The sequence below is a fragment of the Aquila chrysaetos genome, chromosome 1 (assembly GCF_900496995.4).
Source record: "Aquila chrysaetos chrysaetos chromosome 1, bAquChr1.4, whole genome shotgun sequence".
In the NCBI taxonomy this organism is placed as follows: domain Eukaryota; kingdom Metazoa; phylum Chordata; class Aves; order Accipitriformes; family Accipitridae; genus Aquila; species Aquila chrysaetos.
In genome coordinates this window covers 9,148,620-9,175,926 of record NC_044004.1, presented here as the reverse complement: position 1 = coordinate 9,175,926, position 27,307 = coordinate 9,148,620, and the positions used below count along the sequence as shown (strand labels likewise).

The 27,307-nt window shown below is 44.1% G+C and overlaps 1 protein-coding gene across 1 annotated transcript; it reads right to left on the bottom strand.

Moving 5' to 3' along the window:
- Nucleotides 1-1,272: 1,272 nt before the first annotated feature.
- On the bottom strand, nucleotides 1,273-15,852 carry C1H4orf48 (chromosome 1 C4orf48 homolog). Its single transcript, XM_030017439.2, is given in 5 exon segments — nucleotides 1,273-3,587; nucleotides 7,475-7,563; nucleotides 14,346-14,503; nucleotides 14,681-14,858; nucleotides 15,795-15,852. Coding segments are annotated over 5 exon segments (549 nt in total). The 3' UTR covers nucleotides 1,273-3,521.
- Nucleotides 15,853-27,307: the final 11,455 nt, after the last annotated feature.

The following is a 27,307-nucleotide window of genomic DNA, read 5'->3' as shown; positions in this document are numbered from 1 at the left end:
ACAAATGGCCAGCATCAGCTCCCTCCACAAGTCCCACTGCTACAGGAGGAGGTCTTGTCTCTGGGTACCAACCAGCCTGGGACAGGTGAAGGAGGGGGCACAGAAACCACATGGCTACTCTTAAGGGAACTGCCTACACACTTTATAACTATTGCTTAGAAAATGGGTAATGTATACTGGATGCTCAGGTCACCCAGGAGTTACCTACAGCCTAGTTCTGGGTACAAAGAAATAACTGATTTCTGAATATGAGATGTCCATCTGGAGAGAGTATTCCATGGGGCTTTCAGAGTATTCCACACAAAAATGTGGGCAAGGAACACCAGCCTATACACTAGCCAGATTCAGCTAGCAATAATACTACTTAGCTTTGATGCTACCTAGCAGGAATATTCATTACAAGCAAGATAAATTGTATTCCCATTTTTCAGAGTGAAATCCAGAGACGTGTCTTCAGAGAGTTGTCCTGAGACTCAGCTCAAAATTACTGACTTAGAATACACACCGAATTACACCCAAATGAGGCATTAGCTCAGGTATGAGAAGCTCTGGAGATGTGGAGGTCATTACCAGGGTTTATCCATCACCTTGCCTACCCAGCAACAGCACCATGCTAACATGATTATACCATTTCTCTTATAGGAAGAACTTGGCTGTGCATCTTTACAGCCTACCACTTGCACTCCACCTTGTGTACAAATGCCATGTGCCCAGGGTTACCTGCAGCAGCACTGCACCAAAAGAAGACACAGCTTGGTTTCAAAAGGTCATGAGAACTGCCTTGGCTCCACAGCAAAACAGTGCTGGAAGTGTTGTGTGGGAAAACAGACTTTCTGCTTTAAGGCCTCCTGCAATTAAATTATTTTGTAAAATACACAGTTTCTTCTAGTAAGTGGAGACTCAAGGGGGTTCTGAATTTAAATTAACTTCATGAGCAGTAATAAATTAAAACTATCTAGCTGAATTTTCTTTCTTCATGCCATCCAGCAATCATAAGAAGCTTTATCACAACAACTAAGTACAGAGTACAGGGTCCTTAAAAAAGCTCACAAAAATCATTGCAGTAGTTTTAATTTCAAAAAAGAGTGAGTTCAATTTTATACTTCAGCAGATAGGAATACATTCATAAATTTAGCCCAAATACAAGATTTCTTTATTTTTTTATTCAAAATAGCATTTTTTTCTCTGTGGATTTTCCACCTAATTAAAGACCAGATATTTATTAATACATAAGCACTATCATTTTTCAAATCAGTAACAAAGCACACCAAATACTATAATACATCTTGCCCTTTTATTGTATTGTATTGTAGATAAAGAGGAATACATACAGAATAATCACTGCCCTCACAACCATAAAGATGCAGTGTCACTCTGATCCCTTTGGGAGTCACAGAACATCCACTTGTCATTCATTCCACCTTTTTATTGTAACAAGCTGCATATATCGAAAGTCAACTGTGAGCAACCATTTTTCTAAATAAAAACAAACACAGCCAAAAAAACAGTGCTTGCTGACAGGACTTTGCAAGATTCTTAAGGTACCAGCAGAATAAGCATGCACAACAGCAATTCAAAACCATAGACATGCTGCCCCCTGAAAAGGTGAGCTGTGCTGGAAAATTCACATGTTCAGTGCTGGAACTCCATCTCCTGCAAAAAGCTAACTCAAAATGTGTGCATTACTTTGGTTCAAATCTAAGTGGGAGTAAAGTAACCTAAGGTTGGTATTTTGCAAAGGAGTTGTGTTAAACTTATTGTTTTATCTGTAAAATAAAATATAGTCTATGATAAAAACCTCTATTGCTTCCCATCCATCAGGTACCAGTGCTACAGTGGAGTGTAATGCTACTAGAAGCAATGTGTTGCTGTGTCATGCTGCTTCGCTTTTATACAAACTAGGTCCTAATGACATATAAAGGGTTTTTCTAGAATACTACAAAGGACAAAGCAAATTTCCTACTTGAAATGCAGGTGCAAGGAAGCTTTTCCTTTCTGAGAACCACATGCCTTTCAAACAACTTTGGCAGAGCATATGGTAATACACTCCTTTGTGTTATTGAGTATGACTGCACACAAAATAGTAAGTTGGCAGTGGGTCACAGTTCCCTATTTCCCTGTGCCTAATGTGGTAGATGAAATGGGAGAGAAGCAGTTTAGAAACATACAGACAACTACCATCATAACTTACTGAGCAGTCTGACAGCAAAATATGAGCCACTTATGGGAAGACAGACATATTAATAAGAATTGGTAAAATTACTTTGAAAACCACTGCTGTTGATACTGCTCCCATACTCTTGTTTGTATAAAAGTTTCTAGCCTGTACATAGATGCCCTAGCTGATACACAAATCTATTAATTATACTTTGGGGATGATATTTTAAGCCCTATGAAAAATCTATTGTTATCTACAAGAACTTTCCACTGGGGCCATTTTCTGCTCTCCTCCCCAAAACGAAGGAAAAAAATGAAAACTATGAGAAAGGATTTGCTATTCTTTTTCAAAGAGTAACAAGGTGCAATCTTGTCTACTACTACTACTACACTGCCTAAATTGTTTTGTTCTCTCTTGCCTCACACTGACTGCAGCAGGAATATTAATAGTATCAGCACTGTAACCCACGGCTATGGAGTTTAAAGTCCATGCAAGAGCTATGGCCCATTATGGAAGAACTTAAATATTTCTCAAAATACAGTTTGCAGCAGACTCCTGGGCACGTAGGCGTTTTGTAGGCTCTCTGCCAAAACTCTCTGTAGAGGCCAGTTTGAGTGGTTCAATCCAGTATGTGATTTGCTTAATGAAAGACACTTCTCCACAAGATTTTGGCAGACGCAATCAGTTCAATTGCCAGGCAGTATTCATGTGATTACAAATGTTACTGATCACATTAGGTACTTAATAAATCTCTCCAAAAAGATCACAGCTACTGTGTGGCTCTGAAGAAATTTAAATTGTGATACAGATTACTGTGTTTGCTGTGCACTGGACTATTGATACAATTGGAAACAAATACCTTCCTTGGACTGCCAAGCAGTCAGTGACAACTACTAATTTCTACATAAAGCCATGACTGCTTGTTTGTAAATGTTTAGCTATACATCATTGCAAAGCAGCTTCCTTTTCATGTTAGGGATACATCCTACCATAAATATATTAAAGAATTCAACTCCACTGACTTTCACAGATCTATGCCAATTCACATGTGCTGAGGGCTTGGCCTGAGAGTCCGAGGACAATTTTTGGCTTGAAATAGAAGAAAAGTGAGATGCTGTCCTTGCATAAAACCCATAAGCTAGACTTTGGCACTGTTTCTTCTGTTGACATTTCAGCAGATGCAATATCACATACAGTAATGATAAAACACATCAAAGCAAAAAATGATCTGAACTGTACCTGTTCAGAAAAAAATTCTTTTCCTTGCATCATGGCACAACTTGCACTCTGTATCTTCCTGTAATTTATTGAACAGCATTTTAAAAATGAATAAATGTCCATTGGCCGAATCCCAGTGCTCATTTCAGTGTATCGCATGAAAGCAATCACACAGGCATCTCTTTTCTGCTCTCAGGAGGAGGGTTTCTGTCTGCAAAAAAACATGAAATCAAAGAACTGAATATATCAGTTTAAAAAAGTATATAATTGATTAGACCTAATCCCTCCACACAGCTGTAGCCAAGGTGCTTTGCTGAGTGAAAAATCATAGTTATTAGTGCTGGTTTTCATCCAGAAAAAGTGATGCAATAAGTATATTCAGAACAAAGATGCATGGAGAGTATTTTTATAGTTAAAATGTTTCATTTTCACAGTTAACTTCTAGGGAGAAGGCTGTCAAAATTATTAAAGTGTCCTTTATAAATGCTGAGAAAAATTCCACTTTCAACAGCACTGCTCTTAATTCCTTTGCAGTGATTGATGGCTTCCTGTTGACGATGTCTTCAGTACTGTATAATTTAATTGCACCAGATAGCATGTGCTGAGGAGCCAGTTGTGCTCTCAGTTACACTGCTGTTTCTCTAGAATAACTCTGTGTTTAATCCAGCTGTCAGTCTAACCTTGTTGTCTGAAACACATAATCTTTCATGGCAGACCTAGACCTGAGTTTGTGGCTCCTATTTTAACCTGAGTTGATTTACTGACAGTTGCCTTATTATCAACACCATTTGGAGCCGTGCCCCCAGAACTCCATCAAAAGCTTAAAAACCATCCTCTGTACACATCATTTAAAATTACTTGCTCTTGTTTTTTGGAGTGCCTTAGTGGAAAAGCATTTCCAAGCTTTTTTTCTCTGTATCCAGGAAAAAAAATTAACTTCAGATCCTCAAAGATATTTAAGTATCATCTATGTAGTTATGATCAAATCACTTAATTTGTGGGTCCTAGACTCACTTTTTGAGAAACAAAGGCTGACTTTCTCAAATGGCACCATCATTTCAGAAGCTGAGACTCTTGCAAGATGAAAAATAAAACTGTTAGTTCAAGCAACTCACATTAGCAAGTGCAATTGTGACTGAAGAAAAAATTCTTCCTGAGCATATCTTGTGGTTTTCACCCTGTGGTCTGTGGTCCCTTATGCAGTTTGTAGACTGACTGAAGAGTTTCTTGAGGGGAAATAAAAGTTACCAAGCTTCCCGTCTGCACTGGAAAAAACCATTAAAGGTTGAAAACCACTTGTTAACAAATTGTCTCAAAGCTCTGTGAAACAACAAGGTCTTCAGCCTGCTGGTGTTCCTCTGACATGATACCTTCCAACAAATTAGAAACAGCAAAGGGCTAATTTACAAAGACTCACAGTTTCCAAAGGAGTAGCTGGGCACTTCTACCTGGGGACCTGCTCTGCCTTGCTTGGCCAGCAGCACCTCTGTCCCCCAGCAGTTCCCACTCTGTACTACTCATTTCTTGTTCTCAGACTGCAAGATTTTGCAGGGAGAGGCTGTTTCAGAACTGCTTTTCCCTCCCCTCCACAGCACTCTATCCTTTTCACCTCAAACTTTTGACATCCACCTTTGCATTAAAGAGGACTTGTTCACTTCCCTTGTCTGCTTTCACTTATCGGCTTAGTGCAATGGCAGGCGTTATTAAACACTGCTCCTAGCTTGTACAATGAAATCTTGGATGAGTGAATGCTCTCATTGTTGAGAGCCCAGTAGAAATCATAGAATCATCTTAACATCAAACAGGCTTACTGGATTTCACTGTAATGCCAACAAGCTGTCACTGTACCACAAACCCTGCCTAGGCGTCACTCATGACTATTTACAGGCAGGAAGAGCTGCTCTGGGAGCATTCGACTGTAAACTGAAAGACTATGAAAGAGAAGCATCAATTACAAAAATTAATTGCGGCCCTGTTGGCATTGGCTTAGAAAGTCCCTGGTAGGAACAGTCTAGCACGGGGCTTGCCCTTATAACAACGACTTTCAAGACTCAGGAGCTGTTGAACGAAGTTAACTGTCTGTAAAACTTGAGAAACTATAGTTGGTCAGCATGAGCCAAGCACCAGCGGTTGAGTAGGGATACAGAGGCTGTATCTTTCAGAGAACAGAAGGCCACATTGTGCCATTTGTAGGGCCCTGGCCACTGCATTTCACTTTAGTATCTCTGCATCATTCAATAATTTGTATTTAACTAAAGCATCTCTTCCAGAAAGGCCTTTGGAGTCTCAATCCAAAGGCTGGAAAAGATGGACAGTAACATACCCTTTCTTTACTAGTAGAATTCAACTCTAAGAGTTGTCAAAGGGTGAGTGATGTTCCAGATAACTGGTTACGTTTGTTTTGGTGATGCACTGTTCCTATGCCCCTTGTTCTGTAATACTGAGAGCTGTCTGAATCACTGCCTTGGCATCACAGGCCTGTCCAGGTCCTCACAGAAACAGAAGCTTATCTTGCAGCGCTCTGGGACCAGCTTCTCCCTTTATATTCTGCCTCACCTCTTACAAGACAGCATTGCTCTTTGATGGGTTGTATTCTCACTCCACTCTTCAAATAGAATAGCCAACACAGATACATCTGAATATCTCTGTAAGTGGGATTAAGGAATTGTACTGCCTCTATTGCATTCAAAAAAAATCTTCCCAGTGCAGCTTAGCCAGAAATTTAGGACCTCCTTTAACTTCCCATGTAAAGCCTGGTGACAGTATAAGAACCAACACAGCTGCGATTGCACATGGTCTTCCAGTGTCATGTGTAGGTACAAAACACTTCAGCTGAACCTAATCCAAACAGGTGAAACCCCACTATGCACCAGAACAGCCCAGCACAGCTGCTGGACGTAAAGCCCATCTATTCACAGTCTGACACTTAACAGTTATTTAGTATTACGCCAGTGCATGGGAAACTTTTGCAATGTAACCCTTTTGCAATGTACTGCACTCAGAGCTCTGCCCTAATCAGTTCGCTATTGATAGCTCAAGAAAGCTAAAGTCACTCCAGCCTTATTGTGTGGGGTCCTACATGATTGCCCAAGGTCACAAGAAACCAAAGGCAAAGCAATGTAATTGCCCTTCTGTCTTATAGTTTGAGACACATAACTGATTTAAATCTCTCTGGCTGACTCTGCTGTGAATGACAATTTGAGCAGAGCATGACTTTGGAGGAACAAGGAGCCCTTCTCACCTGCCAGCAGAGACAGCACTGGCCACAGGCACTGGGCGGACACCTAAAGGAACTGGGTGATGTGGCTGTGAACTGGTTGCACTCCCCACAAGTTGCTTTACTGTCATGTTTCCAGTGTTAATGGAGTTGTTAGGGAAGGAGAGGTAGGACAAGACATACATGGGGGGCCTTTATTAGAGGTGAGAGACCTCCTGCCCCTTGCAAACTTCAGGCAGCATGGGAACCGCTGTGATAAGTCCTACCCAGTTAGTGTTTGTGTGTATTTATGAACCTACATACGTATGCATTGTTAAAATCAGGGCATTTAACACACCCTTATTTTTTGTTCATTAGCACCTCTGCAGCACAAGACCAGCATGTGAAGTTGCAAAATGCCCTGTGTGCTGTGATAACTACCCGAGAAATTTCCTTCCCCCTTTTTCATGGAGTATCGATCCATGAGCAAGGAATATATGTGCTTCCCTTTCCCCTGCCAGCCCTGCCTGCCACCTTCTTGCTCTCCAGTTCACTTTCTGCTGCTGCTTGCTGAACAATCAGCCCATAGCTCAGAAGCAGTGTTGTGAGATAAAGAGTAAATAATTTTTCTTGTTCTTCTCTCCCTTCATACATCTTCTTTCCTTCTCTATTTGATGCACGGACTGTCTGGGGTAATTCTTCAGCCTGTTATGCAAGAAGTCTGACTAGATGATCTTTAATGAACCTCTCCAGTCTGTGAAAAATAATCTGTACTTGGTAAAATCCTATTTGCTGAAATGGAATTGAGTCAGCAGAGATGTCATGTCTGCTGTACACAGACAGGCAGACCTGGCCACTTGGAGATAAAGGCTAAGTAAAAGCATTTCTATAGAAACACATACCCGCGTGTCTAGATTATACGCTGTCTTCTTTAAATCCTGCAACGCCCTCTGCATGAACTCAAACGCATGGCAGTCAACACAGGGACGACCTGGAAAAAGGTACAGAAGAAGACATCACTGTCACAGCATGAAATTTGGAGTGTGGCAGTGCAGAGAGGGACTACTCAGAGACCTTGCAACGCCAGGAAAAAAAAAACATTTTACCAGGCACCCACACTTGCATATGTACAAAGTTAGGGCTGCCTGTGGACAGGGCTGTATCTACCCTTGTGCAAACGTGTAAGGACCAGCAAAAACACAAGAGCATTTTGCTGTGTATGCTTGATTCTGCCTGGGGCTGTGTGCCTTCAGCCCCCAGCCCCTCCCCTTAAAATGGAAAACCTCAAAACTTCTCAGACATGGGTTAATTCTCAAATGATACACTGAAAATAGCAGTTTGCAGTGGTTCAGGAATCAGACAGGCAGGTCTGTTTTTACAGGAGCTCTTACAGAGCAGCTTGGCAAGGGACAGTGCCAGATCTGTATTTGCTTCCTTTCACCTGCTGCTGTATTTTTTCTCTGCCAGGAATGCAAAGCATCCCACTGGCTCTGCAGCTGGTGCCAGTGTGTGCACAGAGAGGGGCAGGGCAAGGAAAAGGCAGAGAAGAGGAGGAGGAAGGGACTTGACAACAACTAAAATGGCTCACTTGTGGACCTGGGCATTTCTGCTCTGCCAGGATTCACCTTACACTAATCTCAGGCCCTTTCATTCAGTCACAGAGTTAACAAAGTGTGGGTTTTCGGAAGAAATTGCAGATACTGGAGGAGATGCAGGGGGAATGGGGAGAGAGGGCGTTTTACTTTGATCACAGAGCCCCCATGTAGCGGGGGGTGCTGAAATCCTTGTCCACAGGCAGCCACTTGTGCTGCTCTGACAAAGCAAAGAGGGTGCAAAGCTGCTGCTGAGATAGATAGCTGGGGAGCTGCCTGGAGCCAGGGACCTGCTGTGCAGCACTGCAGCACCCTGTGCTTGGCACCCTGCTGCCAACGTGGACTTCTGAGTTGGGCCTGATGGAAGGGAGCAGCCAGAGTGCTTCTCGGTCCCCAGCAAGCCTCTTAGGGACTTTGACCTGTTCAGGAGGTGTTTCCCTCCGACCCATCCTCCTCCATCTCCTCTCCATGCAGCTGACATCTCAGGGAAACCCAGGGATCAAGCCAGGGATTTAATTCCAGGGATGTGGGGAGATGCAAAGTCCCCACCTCTGTAAGAACAGCATAACTCATGAAGACTCTCGAAGACTCTCTCTCCAGGCCTGAGAGGAGTAGCGACAGGATGGTTTTGAGCACATCTTAAAGATACTCAACCCCCTCCTGTTTTCAGTATTTCAGTAATTTAATTGTTTTCACTTCAGATCATGGAGCAGAGCCCTTAGAAAGAACCTGCACCCTCAGTCTGCTGTCAGCAAATCCATCATTCACTTGGTGCCGTGGCCTGCTCCCTCTCCTTGCTGTGGTCTTCTGGGAAAGCACCTGCCCTGGCTCCACCTCAGTGAAGTGCTGCATACCCTGAAGTGCTTGTCACTAAAGTGTTCTCAAAATCAGAACTTGATAGAGAGAAAACCAGCTTCAGGTTATAAATGAATGTGCTCTGGCATAAATGAATCTCCTGCTCTGGCAGTGTGGAGGAAGCGTCTTTGAGGACAGCCATGAATTCCGTAGTCAGTCACTGTCTGCCACCCAGGAAGTCTTCCCAGGCCTTCATGAAGGCCATGGCTGTGTGGGATCATTCACTGGTATTTACGGCAGCCAAGCCCTCCTGTGTGGACGGGAAGGTACTAGCGCTACGGCACAACCGTGCCAAGTGGTTATTTCACTTCTGCCACCTCCATGAAAGCAGGTGCCCTGGCATCAAAGCAGCTTCTGCAGGGAAGTGGTGGTGGCACTGAGGACACCTGCCTGTGCAGCTCTGCGTGTCCTGGATCAGCACGTGCGAAGCTCCTAGCTTGTCTGGCACAGAGCTGGCAGTACTCTTCAAAGCCACAGTGCAGAAGCAGCCAGTTTCGCCACATAATGGGGTATTCACTCTCTAATCTAGTTTCCTGGGCTGTCCTCCTTGGCGGAGGGTCCTTCTCCAGGCACAGCTGTCTCTGGGTCAGGTTAGCAGCCCTGCCTGCTGGCAGCTAGCAGTCCTGCAGCACTGGCAGTGGGAGAGCTCATGGGATTCCTCCAACCAGCTATATCCCGGGATGGGATGCATCATTTTGACTTACAGTGGCACAGAGAGGACTCACTGAAGCAGCACCAGTGGCAGATGAGAGGACAGCTGTATCTGGGAGGAGGTGACAAATGGCTGGGGAGGTGACTGGCTATAAACTTTTCCACCCACGCAGCCCTGCAGAGCACACATCTGTTCAGCACTTTGGGGACTGAACTAGGGCAGTGCTGATCTCTCCGTCAAGCATCTTGCACTAGCACAGAGCAACTTGAATGCAAATAAAATAGGGGCAATACCCCACTACCTGGAAAGCCTATAGCCACAGTTGGACTTTTACCAGCAGAGCTGCCCAAGTCCTGACTTTAACCGGGTTTTTAAACTATTATACCAGCCAGACTCTCGCAGTAGCCAAGAGCAGATACTTAAGGAATATGCAAGAATAAGCCTCTAGCAATGTTCTTCTAGCCTACCAAGAGGCTGGAGCATAGCCTGAGTCTGGCTGGTGTCTCTACATCTGATAAGCCCTCCATGAATTTTTCTCACGTTAATTTGCCCTGTTGCTTCCTGAATCCATGTAAACTTTTGGCATCTAGAGTATCCTATGGCAATGAGTTCCACAGCTCAGCTCTTCAGTGAGTGAACAGAATACCATTCTTGTCTCCTCTGAAGGTAACATCTGCTGCTTTCATGTCCTACCTCTAATTTTTGCAGTGGAAGAGAGGGTTATGAAATATTCACCATCTTTGTCCCACTTACGACTTTGCTGCTTTCCATCACTCCCTGCCTTGGTGTCTCCTTTCCGGACTGAAGAACTGGGCTGGTAAGCTGGTTTATCTAGCTGGACTTAATCTCTCTTCATGCTCACAATATTTTCAGTAGGATGCCCGTGGACATTTCCCCAACATAATGATGTCTAAGGGTCTGTTTTCACAAAGGTTTTAAACAAATCTAAATACGTGCTGTTGCCAATAGGAGCAATCCCACCCTGCTTTCTGTCCCTGGCTATGTGTTCCCTCACCTTCCCTTGCTCACACCAGGAGTGACCATGCAGTTGCTCAGTCAGGTGGATCACTGATTTTTTTTTCTCCAGATCAGATCCTGAATGCCCAAGTTCTGGGGCCAGAAATAGGGCAAGGACAGGAGGCCAGGTTATGGGGAGGAGAAGGGCAGGGGCAGCATAAGCTTACATCAGCTTAAAGCAATCATGAAACCAAACCTTAAGTCACATCATAGCAAAGCACAGCAGAGTGCTATTAATTCCTTGCTGACAGCTGGGAACAGACTATCATTCATAGGGAGACTTAACAGGTTTGTGGATTAACATAATGAGAATTATCAAGAGTCAGCTATAATTCTTTAAATGGGTCCTGTCAGCATGAAGACTGTATGTGTCTTTGTGTGTTTGGGAAGGAGTGGGGGAGGAGAGCTTAAAATATGTTTCTTGGCTTCTTCTTGGTGAAAAACTGGAACTGAAAGCACTGTGGAAGTCTAATTTACTTTCCCTCACATGCACATGGCGTTTACTCTTTGTATTTCATGCACCTTGGCTAATGAAAACAGACTGACCAGCTTCTGTTCTTCAAATTCCACATTTCAGCTTTCACAGTGGGTGATACGTGCTATGAATGCAATGGGAGGTTGGGGAAATTACTTAATTTTTTTTAGTGGATTACACTGAACTTTAAAGAAAATAATCCGCAAACATTAGTAATGCCACTCCATACTTGAACAGTCTTTTGCATATGCAAAGTGCTGTGTATAAAGTATAAGGACATGATTAATCACTGCTAATTAGCATTATTCATAAAAAGCTGGGCCTGGCGCTCTGACTGGCAGAAAGTATGCCAAGTGGAGAGCAGGTGATGGTACCCCAGCCAGATATCGGTGCCACACACAGGGCAGGATGTCTCTGTAAAGCTAAGAACTCTGACTCGCTCTCCTACTTCTCTCCTGTGACTCCTCACCTCCCACACTTGCACGAGAGCGTTGCTGCCCCTCTCCTGCTGCCGGAGGGACACATCTCCCACCACGTGGGAGAGAGGCTGTACTGCTGTGTGGTCTGTGAGGGATTGTTCCTGCTAAAGGCATGTTCCCAGCCCCATGTCACACACCTGGGAACAGAGAAAAGCATCAAGCATCACGCTGGTCTGCCCTGCAGAAGGACACTTAGTATGGTCCATGTACATCGTATATCCCTGTCAAGAACGTGTGCTAGAGCCCCCTTTTTCTCGCTGGGCCACTCAGGATCCTACAACCACCAGTTTACCTGGGCTGACAGTATGGACTTAAGTGCCAGCAACAGGGAAGGTGTGCGCACGTGCTGCAGTAGCACTGCCCCCAGAATGGGTCAGTGCCCAGGAAGATGAACTCCTTGATGAGAAATAGTCAGTGGAGCTGACATCAAGCAGGGAAAGATCCAGGAATGTCTGTACTAGATCACATCAAAGGTCTGCCTGACCTAGTGTCCTGTCTCCCATGAGCTACATCTCTTGTAGTACATTAAATGTGTCTAGAAGCATTCCCAAGCTTTGAGAGTAGCTGGCATGAGACAGCTTATCTCTGGAACAGTAAACTCTGTCTTCCAGATAGGCAACTGGCCTCCTGTCATGGACAAAAGTGTTCCAGGGACCACCCTAGCAGGTTACTAGTACAGTCACGTCCCCATGACAGGAACATCCATGGGCACTGGTTATAGACGTGACCTTCATGGCCAGCAGTGGATGCCTGTGAAAGAGCATAAGAACAGGGCAAGTATGAAGGGATGTGTCCCCAAAGACCCTCCCAGGCCTCAGGAATATGCTGAGGCAGCTCCTGAGCCAGAAGAACTGCTGCTGTATCTAACAGCCCTTTCTAAGACTTTTTTCCTTGAGTTTACCCAATCAGTTCTGCAATCCCATGCAAACTTTTATCATCCACAGTGTCCTAAGGGAGGAGCTCGACAGGTTAACTATCAGGAAGAGCCCTGATGGGCAAAGGAAAGTACCTGGAGCACTTAGCAGCTATGCAGCACTCTCTGGACAAGAGGCTGATTAGGAGCATCTCGAGTTCCTTGTTGCTTTAAAACTCTGTCCCTGCAGCAGCGTGAAACAATTTACTGTTCATGATCAGCTGAGAGTTTTCCTCCTGGCTTGGCCTCAGACATAAATACCATTATGCATTCGTAGCAATGCTACCAGCCTCCATTACTCCAGACAGAGCAGCATGTCTCTGCAGAAACACTGGCCACAGAAACACTCTGACCTGCCCTTCATTCCTCACTCTCACATGGAGGAGTAAGACAAGAGAAGACATTGAATCTTCCTTGGGCTCTTCAGGGGACTTCAGTAGCCTGGCCAGAACATATCAGAAAGATAACTCCTTGAGACTGGGGTCAGAGACCCTGGCCAAGGTTTTGTTCTACAGATAAAATGGGAGTTTCCACTACACAAGTGGAACAAAGAACCACTATATACTTCTTCCTCAAAATATGTTGACTCGCCTCTGCTAACATAGACACACAAAGGGCACATATAATTTATTCTTCAAGCATGATTTTCTCCTTGAGGAGACAAAATTAACTACTTGTCACAAAACTTATTAAAATTAATTAATGCCTAGAAAACAAACACACAAAATAGAGATGAGGTCTGTTTTAGAACAGACCAAAACTTAGCATTAATTAAAAAAGAAGAGAATGGAAAAAGAAGGGAATTCAAGATGTAAGTCCTGTAGAGACAAAAACACATAGGTGTATTTGAAAACTAGTAATGGAATTATAGGAGAATAAAATGCAGTGACAAATCAGGTCTTGTATTAAATATTTTAGCAGTTATATAAAAAGATACCTGTGATACAAAGTAAGCATGACTAAGAAGTAGAGATTGGTTTGTATGCAATTACCTTCTTTTTTTTTTCTCCCAGAGGATATTTTAAGTTTCTAATGAGTGGCTACTTCCCACCTGCTGTCACCAAAAACCCTGAGAACATTGACTCCGTCCCCTAATATCTGAACTATTGCCTCATTTTGGAGCTGAGACAGTTCAGCTAGAGACTTGCTCAGAATGACAGAGGAGCTGTGATCCAAATTCAAGAGCTCCCAGCTCCATGGTGTGCTCAAGCCAGTCTGTCATGTTTATTTATTTTTTAGCTTTGCAGAATAGCAGCAGGATTTCAGAAATCTATATGTGCTTTACAAATACACTGTTTGGGTCAACTTCCCCTGTGTCAATCTGTAGTAGTTACAAGAAAGTTGAACTTGAACTGTTGTTCCAGCTAAATACTAAAATAAGCAAAATGTAATGCCCTAGCAGAAATAAACAGAAATTTCCTTCTAACAATATCCAGACTAGCAAGGACATCATATGTATTGTGGCAAATCTGGAAACGAAACTCTCGAGAAGCAGATCTGAAAGACCTACAATCAAAGAGCTTTAAAACCAGCTTCAGTGAAAATTACAATATGCAGTTAGCATTTTTTCCTAAATAACTACTAATCCTTTGCTTGCTCGCTGTTTTTATAAGCGTTGTTTTCATGTGCTTTGCTGACATGTTACAAATTCATCATTACTCCCTCGCTAATAAGGCAATGCAGCGTTCCCCTGGAGCTTAAGGTCTGTGTGGCTGCTGTGGGTTAAGTGGAGGAAAGCAAGCGGGACGCGGTGCAGCAGGAGGGCATGAGTGCACACGGCAGGTACGTACTTTCTGCAGGAATGACACTCCCAGAGTCCTGGCTGGCCCCCACAAGCCTCACGCTTAGCAGGCCAACCACCGAGATGAACGGGATGGCCACACGCATCACCCTCCAGACAGACGGCAACGCCATTACTCTCATCAATAATTCAAGCTATCTTCCCTGCCTGAAACGAGGAGAAATAAAGAAAATCAGCAGTTTGTTCCCAGCACGCTGCCCACAAAGAAGTGGACCGGGCGTGATAAGCACAGACCCGCATGCAGACGCAAACCCACATGCACACATCACTGCAGCGACACGCCACGGGCTTGCGATGCACCCCAAGGACCAGTTTGCCAAGTACCTGATCTTTCTCTTCGCCTGTGTGCCAGACCCTTGGAGCAGCTGTAGCGAGCAGGCGAGGCTCCAGCAGCCACTCTGAGCATGCGTCCCCTCTGCATCCCCCCTTCCCTGATTAGGGTCATTGCCATGGAGATTTGCTATAGCAACACTGAAAAATTGGAGCTGCCAAGTGGAGAAGAAGATTTAAAGGGACCACAATGTGGTGGATGGTCAGTGCTGTACTCCTCCCCTGTCTCTGCTCCTCGAAGGCCACGTCCTCTCCTTGGGGAACACTGGCTGCTGCCACCCACGTAAGAGGGTCTTTGGCAATTTTTGTGTTTGTTGCTTTTATTCCCAAAGGGGCTGTGCTGAAATATGCAGCTCCCATCCCTTGCTTCATGTGTAACTCACTTAAAGTGAGATTTTGTTCCCGGAGGTTTCAAATGAGATGAAAACTCAGAAGTTTGCTTGGAAAAATAAAGATGCAGGGCGTGTTGATAGCACCCTGCACTCTGGGGAAGACTCCACTATGGGCTTCCTTTAACTCCACTGAAAACGAAGCCTTGTGGACAACAGCAACATCGGCACATGAACCACCCAGGAATATGGATCCTGCACAGCATCACACTAGGTAACCATGATAACAGCCCAGACAAAACCTACGCACTGCAGAAGTTTAAGGATGCTTCCTTCAAGCTCAACTCTTGATCTGGGATTTTGGTAATAGGCTGTGTCCTGACAAAGCTCAAGCATGAGCCCTCCTGGATAGGGGATCTCCATAAGTACCTGGGTGAAATCAAGCATTCAGAAAGTGGAGGTAATACCTTTTGGAAAAGAGAGAGAGATGCTGTCAACACCTGGTTGCCATAGACCATGGTTAAAGACTCATCTTGCAATGTATCTGTTCAATTCATGGCTTTTTCCTTCTCTCACAGGAGGACACTACCTCCTCTCACCAGGGAGCAGGCTCCAGCCTTCCTGGTCTGTACAGAATAACTAACCTGCCAGGCTGTGGAGGTGTCAGCCTTCCTGGGCTAAGACACGATTAATCCCTGGCTTTCTTCAGCCCTAGGGACTGTCACCAGCAATGTACTCTGCTTCTATTTTACTTGTTCCTGTGGCTTCCTCAGAATTACCTCTTATATCCCTCATTTCAATGCTTATGCTTTTGGACGAGGTTAGTTTAAAAGTCATCTCGAAGGACTCCAGGCTCTTGACCACTTTCTGGCAAAGTAGAATTGCCTTGTGCATGCAAGAGAGCACGTTGCAGAGGGGCAGCCCAGAGTTGTGGAAGCAATTCCTACCAGAATGACACATTAGGCAAATTTTTAGCCCAAAGTGCAACTGAAACTCAACTTCCCTTGCATGGAAGGCCCAACTGAATGTCTCAGGTGAGTCAGGGCACACGTGTGCACCAAAATGGCTCCACTGACTTTATGAGAAGCTGAGACTCCTAATCCAAGCTCTGAAGTTGGATGCCTGAAGTGAGGTTGTGTGAGATGGCCCAGTTTAACATTGTTTGTCTCTTCACAGGCCTCAGATGCCTGTTAAAGGAGCAGCTCCATAAGAGCCAGGATGTAATGGAAAAACATTGTACAGTTTGCCTATACACTCATCTAGGGCTGGTCACATAGTCTAGCCCTGATCTGCAGTTTTAAATAACACCAAATGGAAATTCTGGCACAAAATCCAAACCTTACACTTCCATTCACCCTGGCATATGTGTTTCTTGCGCATACCCTCATTATGGTCCCACGGCCATATCATCCATGAGCTTCAAGAAAAGGACAGAAAGGAATTGCCTACAGATGCAATAAACTTCTATAAGGTGTAAAGCACTGTTTGTTCTAATATTTTTTCAAAGTATCTAAATAGAGTCTTTTCTAAAATTGTAACTATTTTGTAATCTTTTTCATAATTGCTTGGTCTTTTCAGTAGGTAGGTAGAACAAGCAGTACAGCTCACAGCGAGGTAAGGAAAGGAATTTGACATCTCAGGGAGGAAGGGCAACCACAGAAGTAAGCAGAGGTGTTAGCCATCTTAAACAACTGTGGAAATTATAAAAGGGGATCAGAGCAGAGAACTTGGGAAAACTTGGAATACAGAGAACCTGAAGGTCCTGAAATATGTCGTTCCCAGGATGCTAAGACTCCAAGGATGCCTGCACATGGTCTTGTGATATCTTGTTATTAGGGTCTATATATCACAGCAAAGTTTTGCATAGTTTATGTGCATCCAATAAAGCTTCTCTGTGAGAGGATGGACTGTCTTTGTCTTGGTTTCTGACTGCTCAACCACCCACTATCCAGACTTAACACTGTGATAGCACCACAGAAGGAGTTTTTGCTGAATTGGACTACTGCCATCTAGACAGTACAACACCATTGAACTTGCTCCCACTTGTGGCAGTGGAAGGGATCTGCAGTAAAGCACTATCCACCATCTAATGGAGTGGAAGGTGTTATTTCTGTGTTACAGCACACTACTAAGCTTAAAATAATGTCCTTTTTTTTCATTGCTTGGTGCCACCATAAAACAATCAGACATTGCACTTGCAGACTCAGGCCAGTTTTTGTGTCAAATGCCATGGTCTTTAAGAAGCATGAAAAAAGTTCCCAACTTCTCTTGCTAACAGAACCATGTGGTCCAAGATGCAGTTCTCAATTCACAGGGAACAGAAGCCAGTCCGCATGGAAAAGTTCCAGAAATCTGTGTTGTTCTATACCTCCAGCAAAGCTGAGGAAGAGAGAAGCGTGAAAGCACTTGCATGACTTGCTTTGCTATTACATTCACTATTGCCTACCGCTATGACTAAGGGATACCAGTACTTAATTTACTTTGAAGGATGAGAAAATTCCAAGAGATTCATAGGAGTCCATTTGCTGTCTGAAGAATGTTGTAGTGAATCCCAGAGGGCTGTTGGAAATATTTATACTTCGTTATCTTTTTCTACAGAGAATCCATACCTAATTACCATTTGCTAACAAAAGAAGACTTTCCTCCAAAATAATCAGAAACATCCAGACATTTATTGGGAAGATGATTAGTGAGGATAAACATCTGGTAGCTCCCTCAGAAAATCTCTTCTTGATGCCTAAGTGTTACAGGTATTGAAAGTTACATCTTTGCAGTGGAGGAAGAAAATGAATACACCTAGTTAAAATCACTAACGTTAAAGGCCTGGGTTAAATATGTGTGCATAAAAGGAAGGTGCTGGCAAAGGTTCTAATTTTAGAACTCCATTATTGTAGTCATGGGTACACATGGCAAATACAGTGGTTAATCCCAGTCTAATATGAAGTGCTAAATCATTGCCTGTTAACATGGCCATAAGCCCTTTGTTGCACTCAAACAGAAGAAGAAAGCACAGAGACAGAAGAATCTGTGTCTGGTTACTATTACTTGAATAATAGAGTGGCAAGAGAATACAGGCACAACTCCAGAAAGGGCAAGAAGCAAAACCAGATGGAAATAGTGAGAAACATGAAGAATAGCAAGAAAGCATTCTTTAAACACATGGAAAGTAAGGAAGACAAAAACCAAATGAGGAGTTTGTTCTCTATTCAGCAGAAGGGGGAAGTTAATCAGGTTGATGCCTAGAAAGTGATACAGGGCTTAGCATCTATTTTATCTACCAACCAAAATAAGGTGAACTAGTGAGCAGGAGGCTAACACAACTAATACCAGTGAACATGTTTTAGGTAAGAACATTAAGCAGAAATTTGCTTTGCTTATGTATGCTTGTAGGTTTGTGCCAGGTCATTTTTCTGTGTTTCAGTCTGCCTAGAGCACTCTTTTTACTCACGGCTATCACTAGACCTACCTCAGGACATTTAAAGAAGAAACTAAAGCAACAACCACCAGCAATTATTGCTGAGAGCTCAGGGAAGATGTGAGTTATACCAGCCACGGAAAAGGGTAAATGCTGTGACTATCTTTAAAAGCAGGAAGAGAAACTGGAAAATGACACACAAACCAGTTTACCATCAATCCCTGAGAATGTTTTAGAAGTAATAATCCCACCGACAGTTTGTAAGCATTTGGAACTAAGAACTGGAATTGCAAATAAGAAGTATTTGTCAAGAATCAAGTCAAACTAGTGTAGTTTCCTTCTGTGACATGGTAACAGGTCTTGCAGGTAGGGAAAGCCAAATTTAATCAACTTCAGGAAGATTTCTGATGCTGTGTTACACAGCATTGTCAGAAGAAAAATAAGGAAACTGCTCTAAGGCCAGCAAAACTGTCTGGGTCACTGCTGAGAGTTAGCAATGGGTCACTGTCACCATGGAAAGATATCACATTGGGTCTGCAGAGACTCACTTAGTTCAAGGGTTATTCAGCATTTCATTAGTCAGCTGGATAATGAATAAGCAAAGTGGCTACTTAAGATGTAACACCAGCCTGGAGGTTATAAGCAATGCTGAGGGAGAGGACTGGAATTCTAAATCATACAGACAAGTTGAAAAAAGGGTCTAAAAACAGAATAAAATTTTATAAGAATGAGAACAAGGTGCTACACTTCATCAGGAATAATCAACGGCTCATATTTAGAATGAGGAACAGCAAGTTAAGTGGCACTTCTACAGTGGAGCTAGGGAGTCACAAGCTGAAATCAGTCTACAATATTCTGTCAATGCCAAAAAAATGCAATTATACTGGGATATAAAAAACAGTGCAAGAGCTTAGACTGCCTTCAGCAGAAGGTCTGAGCTGTAGTACTGCGTCTGGTTTGGTCACTGCAATATTAGGAACTAGCAGAGACACCAACAGCAGCAGAAATAACCAGAGGTTTAAATTGCATCAAGGATGCACCACCAAAGCCCCTGGAAAACTTCTTAATAATAGGGAGGGCACTCAGATGCATTTGGGAATGGCATTGGGATAGTTGGCCCTGCATAAAGACAAGGGATGGACTGGGTGATTTACTATGGATACATTTCCCTTCCTGTTTTTCGTGATTCTATGATTACGAGAATCATTTTGCTTCCCAGGCAGTGACTTCCCAGCTCTCTGTGTTGTAATTCCGGCAGAAACACAGACACCACTGGGAGAAATGCATTGCCCTTCTGCAGCGTCTGAAAGTCAGACTATTTCTCCTTCCTCAGTTATCAGGGCAAAGGCAATGTTTTTCTGGTCTAAGCAAGTATGATGGCTAGAGAACATTCCCATTTGGGGATGGGTCACTGTCGTGGTTTAACCCCAGCCAGCAACTAAGCCCCACGCAGCCGCTCACTCACTCCCCCACCACCCAGTGGGCCCAACGTGGGGCTCGAGCCCACGATCCTGGGATTAAGAGTCCCATGCTCTACCGAAACCAGGACAGTCACTGATAAAGGGATTCAGAGATATTTGGCTGGGTGCAGGGCAGCTACCAGGGCCCACAGCTTCTTAATCCTCCTTTAAATAATTATTTCACAGACTTGAAGATGAATTGAGAGGTGAGAGGCTGGTGCACTGTAGATGTTTCAGCCTATAAACAGAATAAATAGTATTGTCTTTTTTTCTGGCAGCCATCTCAGGCCCTGAGAAGGACTGAAAATTAAAGCACCCTATACTTATCTTGTCCCTCATGCCATGAGATAATGATTCACCTTTGCTCGATGGCTCAGTACCTTCTTTAAACACTAAGCCAGAGGTTTGGTGGGGAAAAAAATCTCCCTCATGAAATGACAATTTTGTTCTTGGCATCATTGCTTGACAAGTTCCTCATCTTGGAGCTTCCTGGAAAACCCTTCAAGAATCCAACCACAAGCTGAACCTTGGTCAGACTATGAGGCTTCGAGACACTGCAGCTGTCCCAACAAAGTCCACACAACACTGCAAAACAGGGATGTGGCTGCAAATAGGGAGTATGATAGAAACTTAGCACCAAGATCCTTTAATACAGGAACTAGTCAACTCCAAGAGGCCTCTTTCACCACAGTGTAAGATGTGGGAAAGCACCCAGGCTTGATCAGTTCTCCAAAAATCAACTGAAGCCAAGTGTGACAAGCATCTTTGAACACCTTCTAGAGCCTAGAATGCTTCCTGCTACACAGGAGGGGCTGCTGTCAAGCTATTGTGAAATGAAGGTCCGTTCAGGCTTTTGCTTCCAAGAAAAAGTAAGAACCACTGGCAAAATACCAGTTTCCCTGGTTTATATCTGAGGTTTGCATTGGACTGCTGGAAAACCAGCAACCGATTACTGTGCTGGACATGGGGTAAATTTACAGGATAGGCAAGGGTTGTGTACTGTTTGGGTACTCTCAACCTGAATGCCACTGACAGTGAAGCTGAGCTATTTGCCTTGCTGCTGCCAGTCTTATCCCTGTCTAGGAGGATAGAAGCATGTCATTTTTTACTTGCAAGAGAATTCTGTGTAAAAATTCTGTTTTGGGTTTGTGTGGTGGGTTTTGGTAGTGGGGGAGAGGCTGCAGGGGTGGCTCCTGTGAGAAGCTGCTAGAAGCTTCCCCGGCTCCAAGTCGGACCCACCTCTGGCCAAGGCCGAGCCCATCAGCAATGGTGGTAGCACCTCTGGGATAATGTATTTAAGAAGGGGAAACCTGCAGCGGAGACAGGAGTGGGATGTAAGAGAAACCCCTCTGCAGACAGCAAGGTCAGTGAAGAAGGAGGGGGAGGAGGAGCGGGGGAGAAGGGGATGCCCCTGCAGCCCCTGGTGAGGCAGCAGGCTGTCCCCCCACAGCCCACGGAGTTCCACGGTGGAGCAGATCTCCACCTGCAGCCCGGGGAGGACCCCATGCCGGAGCAGGGGGATGCCCGAAGGAGGCTGTGACCCCGTGGGAAGCCCACGCTGGAGCAGGCTCCTGGCAGGACCTGTGGCCCCGTGGAGAGAGGAGCCCACGCTGGAGCAGGTTTTCTGGCAGGACTTGTGACCCCGCGGGGGACCCACGCTGGAGCAGTCTGTGCCTGAAGGACTGCAGCCCAGGGAAGGGACCCACGCTGGAGCAGTTTGTGAAGAAGTGCAGCCCGTGGGAAGAACCCACGTTGGAGAAGTTCCTGGAGGACTGTCTCCCGTGGGAGGGACCCCACGCTAGAGCAGGGGAAGAGTGAGGAGTCCTGCCCCTGAGGAGGAAGGAGCAGCAGAGACAACATGTGATGAACTGACCCCAACCCCCATTCCCTGTCCCCCTGTGCTGCTGGAGGAGAGAGGGTAGAGAGAACCGGGAGTGGAGTTGAGCCGGGAAGGAGGGAAGGGTGAGAGGAAGGTGTTTTAAGATTTGGTTTTACTTCCCATTGTCCTTGCTTTGATTTGATTGGTAGTAAATTAAATTTATTTTGTTTTTTCCCCAAGTTGAGTCTTTTTTGTGCCCGTGACCATAACTGGTGAGTGACCGCTCCCTGTCCTTGTCTCGACCCACCAGCTTTTCATTATATTTTCTCCTCCGCATCCCACCGGGGAGGGGGGAGGAGTGAGCGAGCAGTCTGGTGGTGCTTCGTGGTTGGCTGGGCTTAAACCATGACAAATCCGTTCTGAATTCATGTGTTCTGAGAGCAGTTGATGTTCAGGAAGAACCTGTTGGTTGGTTTTTTTAATTGCTGGGATTTGGGCACATTATTCTGTGGCTACCAAAACCAGAGTAACAAAAGGCACAAGCAGTTCTTCTCTGCACAGCCTGTATGTGCATACAGAAAGTGGAGGCAGGGAGATCTTGTTTTATTTTAGAAAAGCTATTGACTTCTAGGACGTGGTTCAACCTTCCATGGGTAAAATACAGTTTAATTTTACATTGTATGTAAAACAAACCATACTTTAAATGTGCAATATACCAGCTGTCAAAATGCATTTAAACATTGTTCAGTTTCCACTTCAATGCAAGACTGAATTGTGCATTAGTTATATTCAGTGCTGTTGGCTGAAACCAGATACTTTTCACAAGCTGGATGCTTTATTACAGTGTATATATAGTCCAGGATGAATGCAAGAGCTGCTTAGGCAAGAAATCATGTGTATCAAACTTACTGCATGGATGAAGTTCTGCTCTTTAACTGGGGAAGAGAAATAACCCACAATGCCTAGCGCTTTGAAAGCCAACTTAGAGCACTAAAGATGGCCTCCAGTGAAAGCCTTAACTATAAGCATTCACAAATGCTGGTAACTTTGATTTTGGTCCCAAAGTCTCTGTCTCTCCCCAGCCCCTATAATAAACTGAAAGGTTTCAGAATGAAACCATGGTCATCTCTTTAGGTTGTGGTTGAGAGCTGAATAGATATAACCTCACTAAATCTGGTATCACCGGGAACTTTAAGGTCTGTTGGGATTTATGCAAAGGAAAATGCTAAGTTTCATGAGGCTCAGTGCAGAAGCCACACAAAATGACAGATTTTGTCAGTATTGTTTGCCTAAATGAACACTGGTTTGCTCAAAAGTTAGTCGAGATTTGACATTAAAATGTACTTTATGTTAGCAGATCTTTCCATTAATTTGGACTAGACATAATTCTGTTATACAGAAAAGCTCCTACACTTTCTATTTTGTAGAAAAGCCCCTTAGATAAATATCTTTATGCACATCAAAATGTCATGCAATAAATGTTCTTCGCACTTAAACTAAACAGAAGCTGTGTTTTGTCTCTACTTTCCCTAACAATTAACACAAGACCCTAACTGCTGTAATGCAACAACTGACACTTCACAGAGCAAAAAAGTCCCAGTGATGCGATTCCTTCATTTCTCTGTCAGTGGTACCTACTGGCTTTTGCATAGACAAATATTTTATGGAGTTCAGGAATAAAATAAAGGAATAGGGTAAAAATAAAGTTCTAATCTTAAAAAAAAAAAAAAAAGAAAATAGCACCTATGCTTAGAAAACATTTAACAATTATATGTAACTCAGGACTGAGGCTGCCATTCTGTTTGCCTGAGCATGAACATTAAGTGTTAAGTGCAGCTATTAATGCACACACACAGAATATTCAGATCCCCCAACCCCAAAACAAGAACTTGAACACTGGCCTCCCTTGAAACCTGCATCCTGCTTACCCTATGGAATGGTCTAACTTGCATCACCAGTCAGCAGTCTTTTCAGTTGATTTGGACTCTCAAAGAAGAGGGAAGCTATATAAAGAATAATGAGAGAGTTGCCAGTCCTGCTCCATTTTCAGACTCTATTGACAAAGAGAACAAGCTATAGTTTTGTCACTTAAATGACCAGAAAAGTGCAGTATCACTTACTCTGATTTAAACTGCAAAAGGCGCTCGCAGCTAATGAAGACAAGCTGATATGTTAGCAGGTTTTCAGCAAGTGCGTGGTTCAGAGCAGAAATCAAATGATGACAGCCTTGACTATCAGGAAAGAAAAGTGTAGGCAGACCAATGTAAGAAATAGAATATATGTAGATATTTGCATTTCCTTTCTCATGGCATCCATGCCTGGAACTCTTTTTCTTATGTTTTAAGCCACTTTTTAAAATTTGGGAGCTTACAGGCCTTGCAAATACCACCTCTGTCTACAAAGTTTCAGACAGAACAGCAAGCCGAGTTAGAACGTTAAAGAGTATCTACATGGAGATTAAACTGCAAAACAATGCATAAAAACAAATACTATGCTTGAAACTAGAGCAACAGGTCAGCATATTTTACACTGTGATTTTTATTTAATAAGTTCACAAAACCTGAAGGTGTGATGGCCACCTACCAGTGCCATTGACAACTTCTTTGCCCCAGACAGCTTTCAGTGCAGTCACAAAGCAGGAGACAACCACATAATGTAGTACAGGGAATAAAACAGGACAAGGTGTATAGTGAGAAGGATGTGTGCACATTTTGATGGCCCTATTAAATACACATGAAACAACAGTTTGGATTTAACAGGGACCTTTGGATTTTGAGGAGAAAAAATGCACTTCTTGTAGGAGGCACAGCAGCAGTTTTAAGTACGATGGGAAGAGAAAGCCTGTTTGTACTAACACTTCCCATTTTTCATGTTAAAAGTGTCAGGCTTTCAGAGGGCAGAGAAAATACTGTATGTGTAGATGAAGAGGGACAAGAGGCAAAACAGTGCCAGAGCCATCAAAGACATAGGACCATGTAAGTCTGGAAGAGATTTCCCAGCTCAGCAGCATGACCACAGCAACATACAATCACTTTAAGACATTTTTCACGTGCTCAAGTGTTTGTTACTCACGAGTGCATTGCTGCAAGATTTCTTTATGGCACAGGAGAGATGATCTGCATATCCAATGGTCAGCACTAAGGGTAACTAGGACAGTGGCTTGAGCAAAAAGCCAAGACAGGAGCAGAGGAAAGGCCACAGGGCAAGGAGTGAAAGCTAGACAGCATTGGGCTTGTACACTATGTAGGCGACCCTAATATCTGAGTAATTATATAGCTCCTTCCTGGCAGTAGGCAAATGTTTCGCAGTACCATTTCTTTCCCTTCAAAAAGGAGCCTTTACTCCTCCCTTTGGTGTGGTCTCTGCAATGTACTGGGCTGCAGAAGCAGGACCACTGGCCTACTTAATGGTGCCCTGTCCTCGGCAATGGGGAAACCAAGAACTTCAAGACTTTCTAAAAGTGTGTGTTTCTAAGGGATAAAAAGGAGTGGCTCTCTGGAGTACAGGGAGGTTTGCTTTATGAATTTGGGAAGAGGCTCATTTCTACACATAAGAACAACTGCACCAGATCACACCAAAGGTCCTTCTGAGGCCAGTATCTCGTCATTGGCACTGACCAATAAGAAATGTGTAGGGAAAAATATAAAACCATGTCAACTACAATGTCTTCCTACAACAGTGTTAACTTGCAACAACTTGTGGTTCAGGGTGTCTTTATATTTAACAGTTTGCAATAGGATTTTCAGGCACGAGTCTGAACAGCTGCTTTTTAAACCCATGTAAATTTTTGGCATCAGCAACATCCTGCGATGAGGACTTCCACAACTGAAACACACAGTAGGTCAAGAGCATCATCTTCTTATTCGCTCTGATCCTGCCTCCAGCTGGTTTTGTTCAGTGCACCCCACTTCTTGTTTGGGAAGGGACAGCAAACACTCATTTTCTGGTCACTGATAGTTTTATAAACTTCTATCATCTCCTTCAGTCATCTCTTGCCTAGACCGAAGACCCCTAGTCTGTATGTTAATTTGGATTATCCTAGCTGCTTTTGTCAGCACTTTATCTGGCTCTGCTGTATTCTTTTGCTTTATAAAAATGGTCTTGACTCTTGTCACTGTGTCATATTAAACCTGAGTTTACATATTCAAATCCTTCAAAAGTTTCTGTTCACTTGCCCAGAACAGATATTCTGGTTGCTTGGTGCAATTCCGAGACCTCCCTGCCAATCCTTTTTTAGAACTGGTTGCATATTAGCTGTCTTCTGCTCTCTTGCTATTTTGGTGGTTTTGAACAAGAGGTAATACAGGAACAGTCATTCAACTAAAGGAAAATAGGTAAGGTGGGCTTTAAAGGACCATACAGCAATTTCCGCTAGGAAATTCCTAATTCTAATGGATCTTCTGCAGACTGAAAGGAATCTTTAATTTTTCAGATTCTGAGGAAGAGAATAAGAAAGTTATTCCCCTTTCCCCATCTATCCCCCTCCTGGCTGCTTTCTCGTGGGGCAACAGCTGTTACGTCCTGTGTTTCACTACCCCAGTTCTGGCGATGCGAATCAGATGGTAGAGGCGTAGCAAAATCACTGAAGGAAAATACTTCCACATGGTCAGATTTTCTTTTGTTCAAGCCAGCGTCTGTGCAGACACCAAGGGAAAAATTCATCAAGATCTACATGTGTTTCCAGTTGTGCCAGAACATCTTATTACTCAACACCTGGCTAAAACAGCAGCTGACTATGGCCGGGTTCCTGTCCACACCTATAACAAACTGATGAGATTACAGCATCCTGGTGGACAGTCCACAGATTAACTTATCTTTGGGAGCAGTTTTCACCACCTGAACTGTTCTGGGACCTCCTCCAAGTTCTGCAATGGGAATGTTGGCTTCCCAGCTAAAAAGAAGCCTTTCCCCACAATGTCTCCCCTGGACAGGGAATGAGATACCAGTGTTGCTCAGCACCATGTTCACTCACTCCATGGTAAACTGAATTGCCACTCATTGCTCCTGCAGTGCTGCCAGTTGGATCTAAAGGGACTGCTGACCTGAGGAGTATCAGCCCCACCGCCCACACTTGCAGTGACTACATACAGACCCATCAGGATGGGGGGCCAGGGGTTCACTGACAAATCCCTGGGCCTAGAGAGAGGGCAATGCCAGACTGGAAGGGGGAATGGAGGTTGCACTGGAGACGAAAGCCAAGGCAGGTCCAGAGCAAAGCAGAGGAATAAAGCCAAGCTAGAACAAGATGGGACAACCCAAGTGCAGCAAAAGCCAAGAAGCTCTGAGAAGCCATTCTACTACAGCCAGCATCAGCTGAAGCCCTCCAAAGGAGGCTTTGCTTCGAGAAGTCCAGAAAATGCTCTGCCATGCATGAGTAAAGACTGCTGCCCCTTCCCACTCTCTGGGAGTGAAGCTGCAGGTGAGGCTTGCAGTCACCCTTATTTTGCCAAGCAGCCAGATATGAGCAGTGCCAGCATCAGAATCCCCTCTCCAGTTCACACTGAGCTTCTGTGCTGGCATATTTCCTGGTCCCACACAGAAGGGCATGTTGCATTTCTCAGTGTGGAGGAATTGGTTTTCCAAGCCCTGGACAGGTTT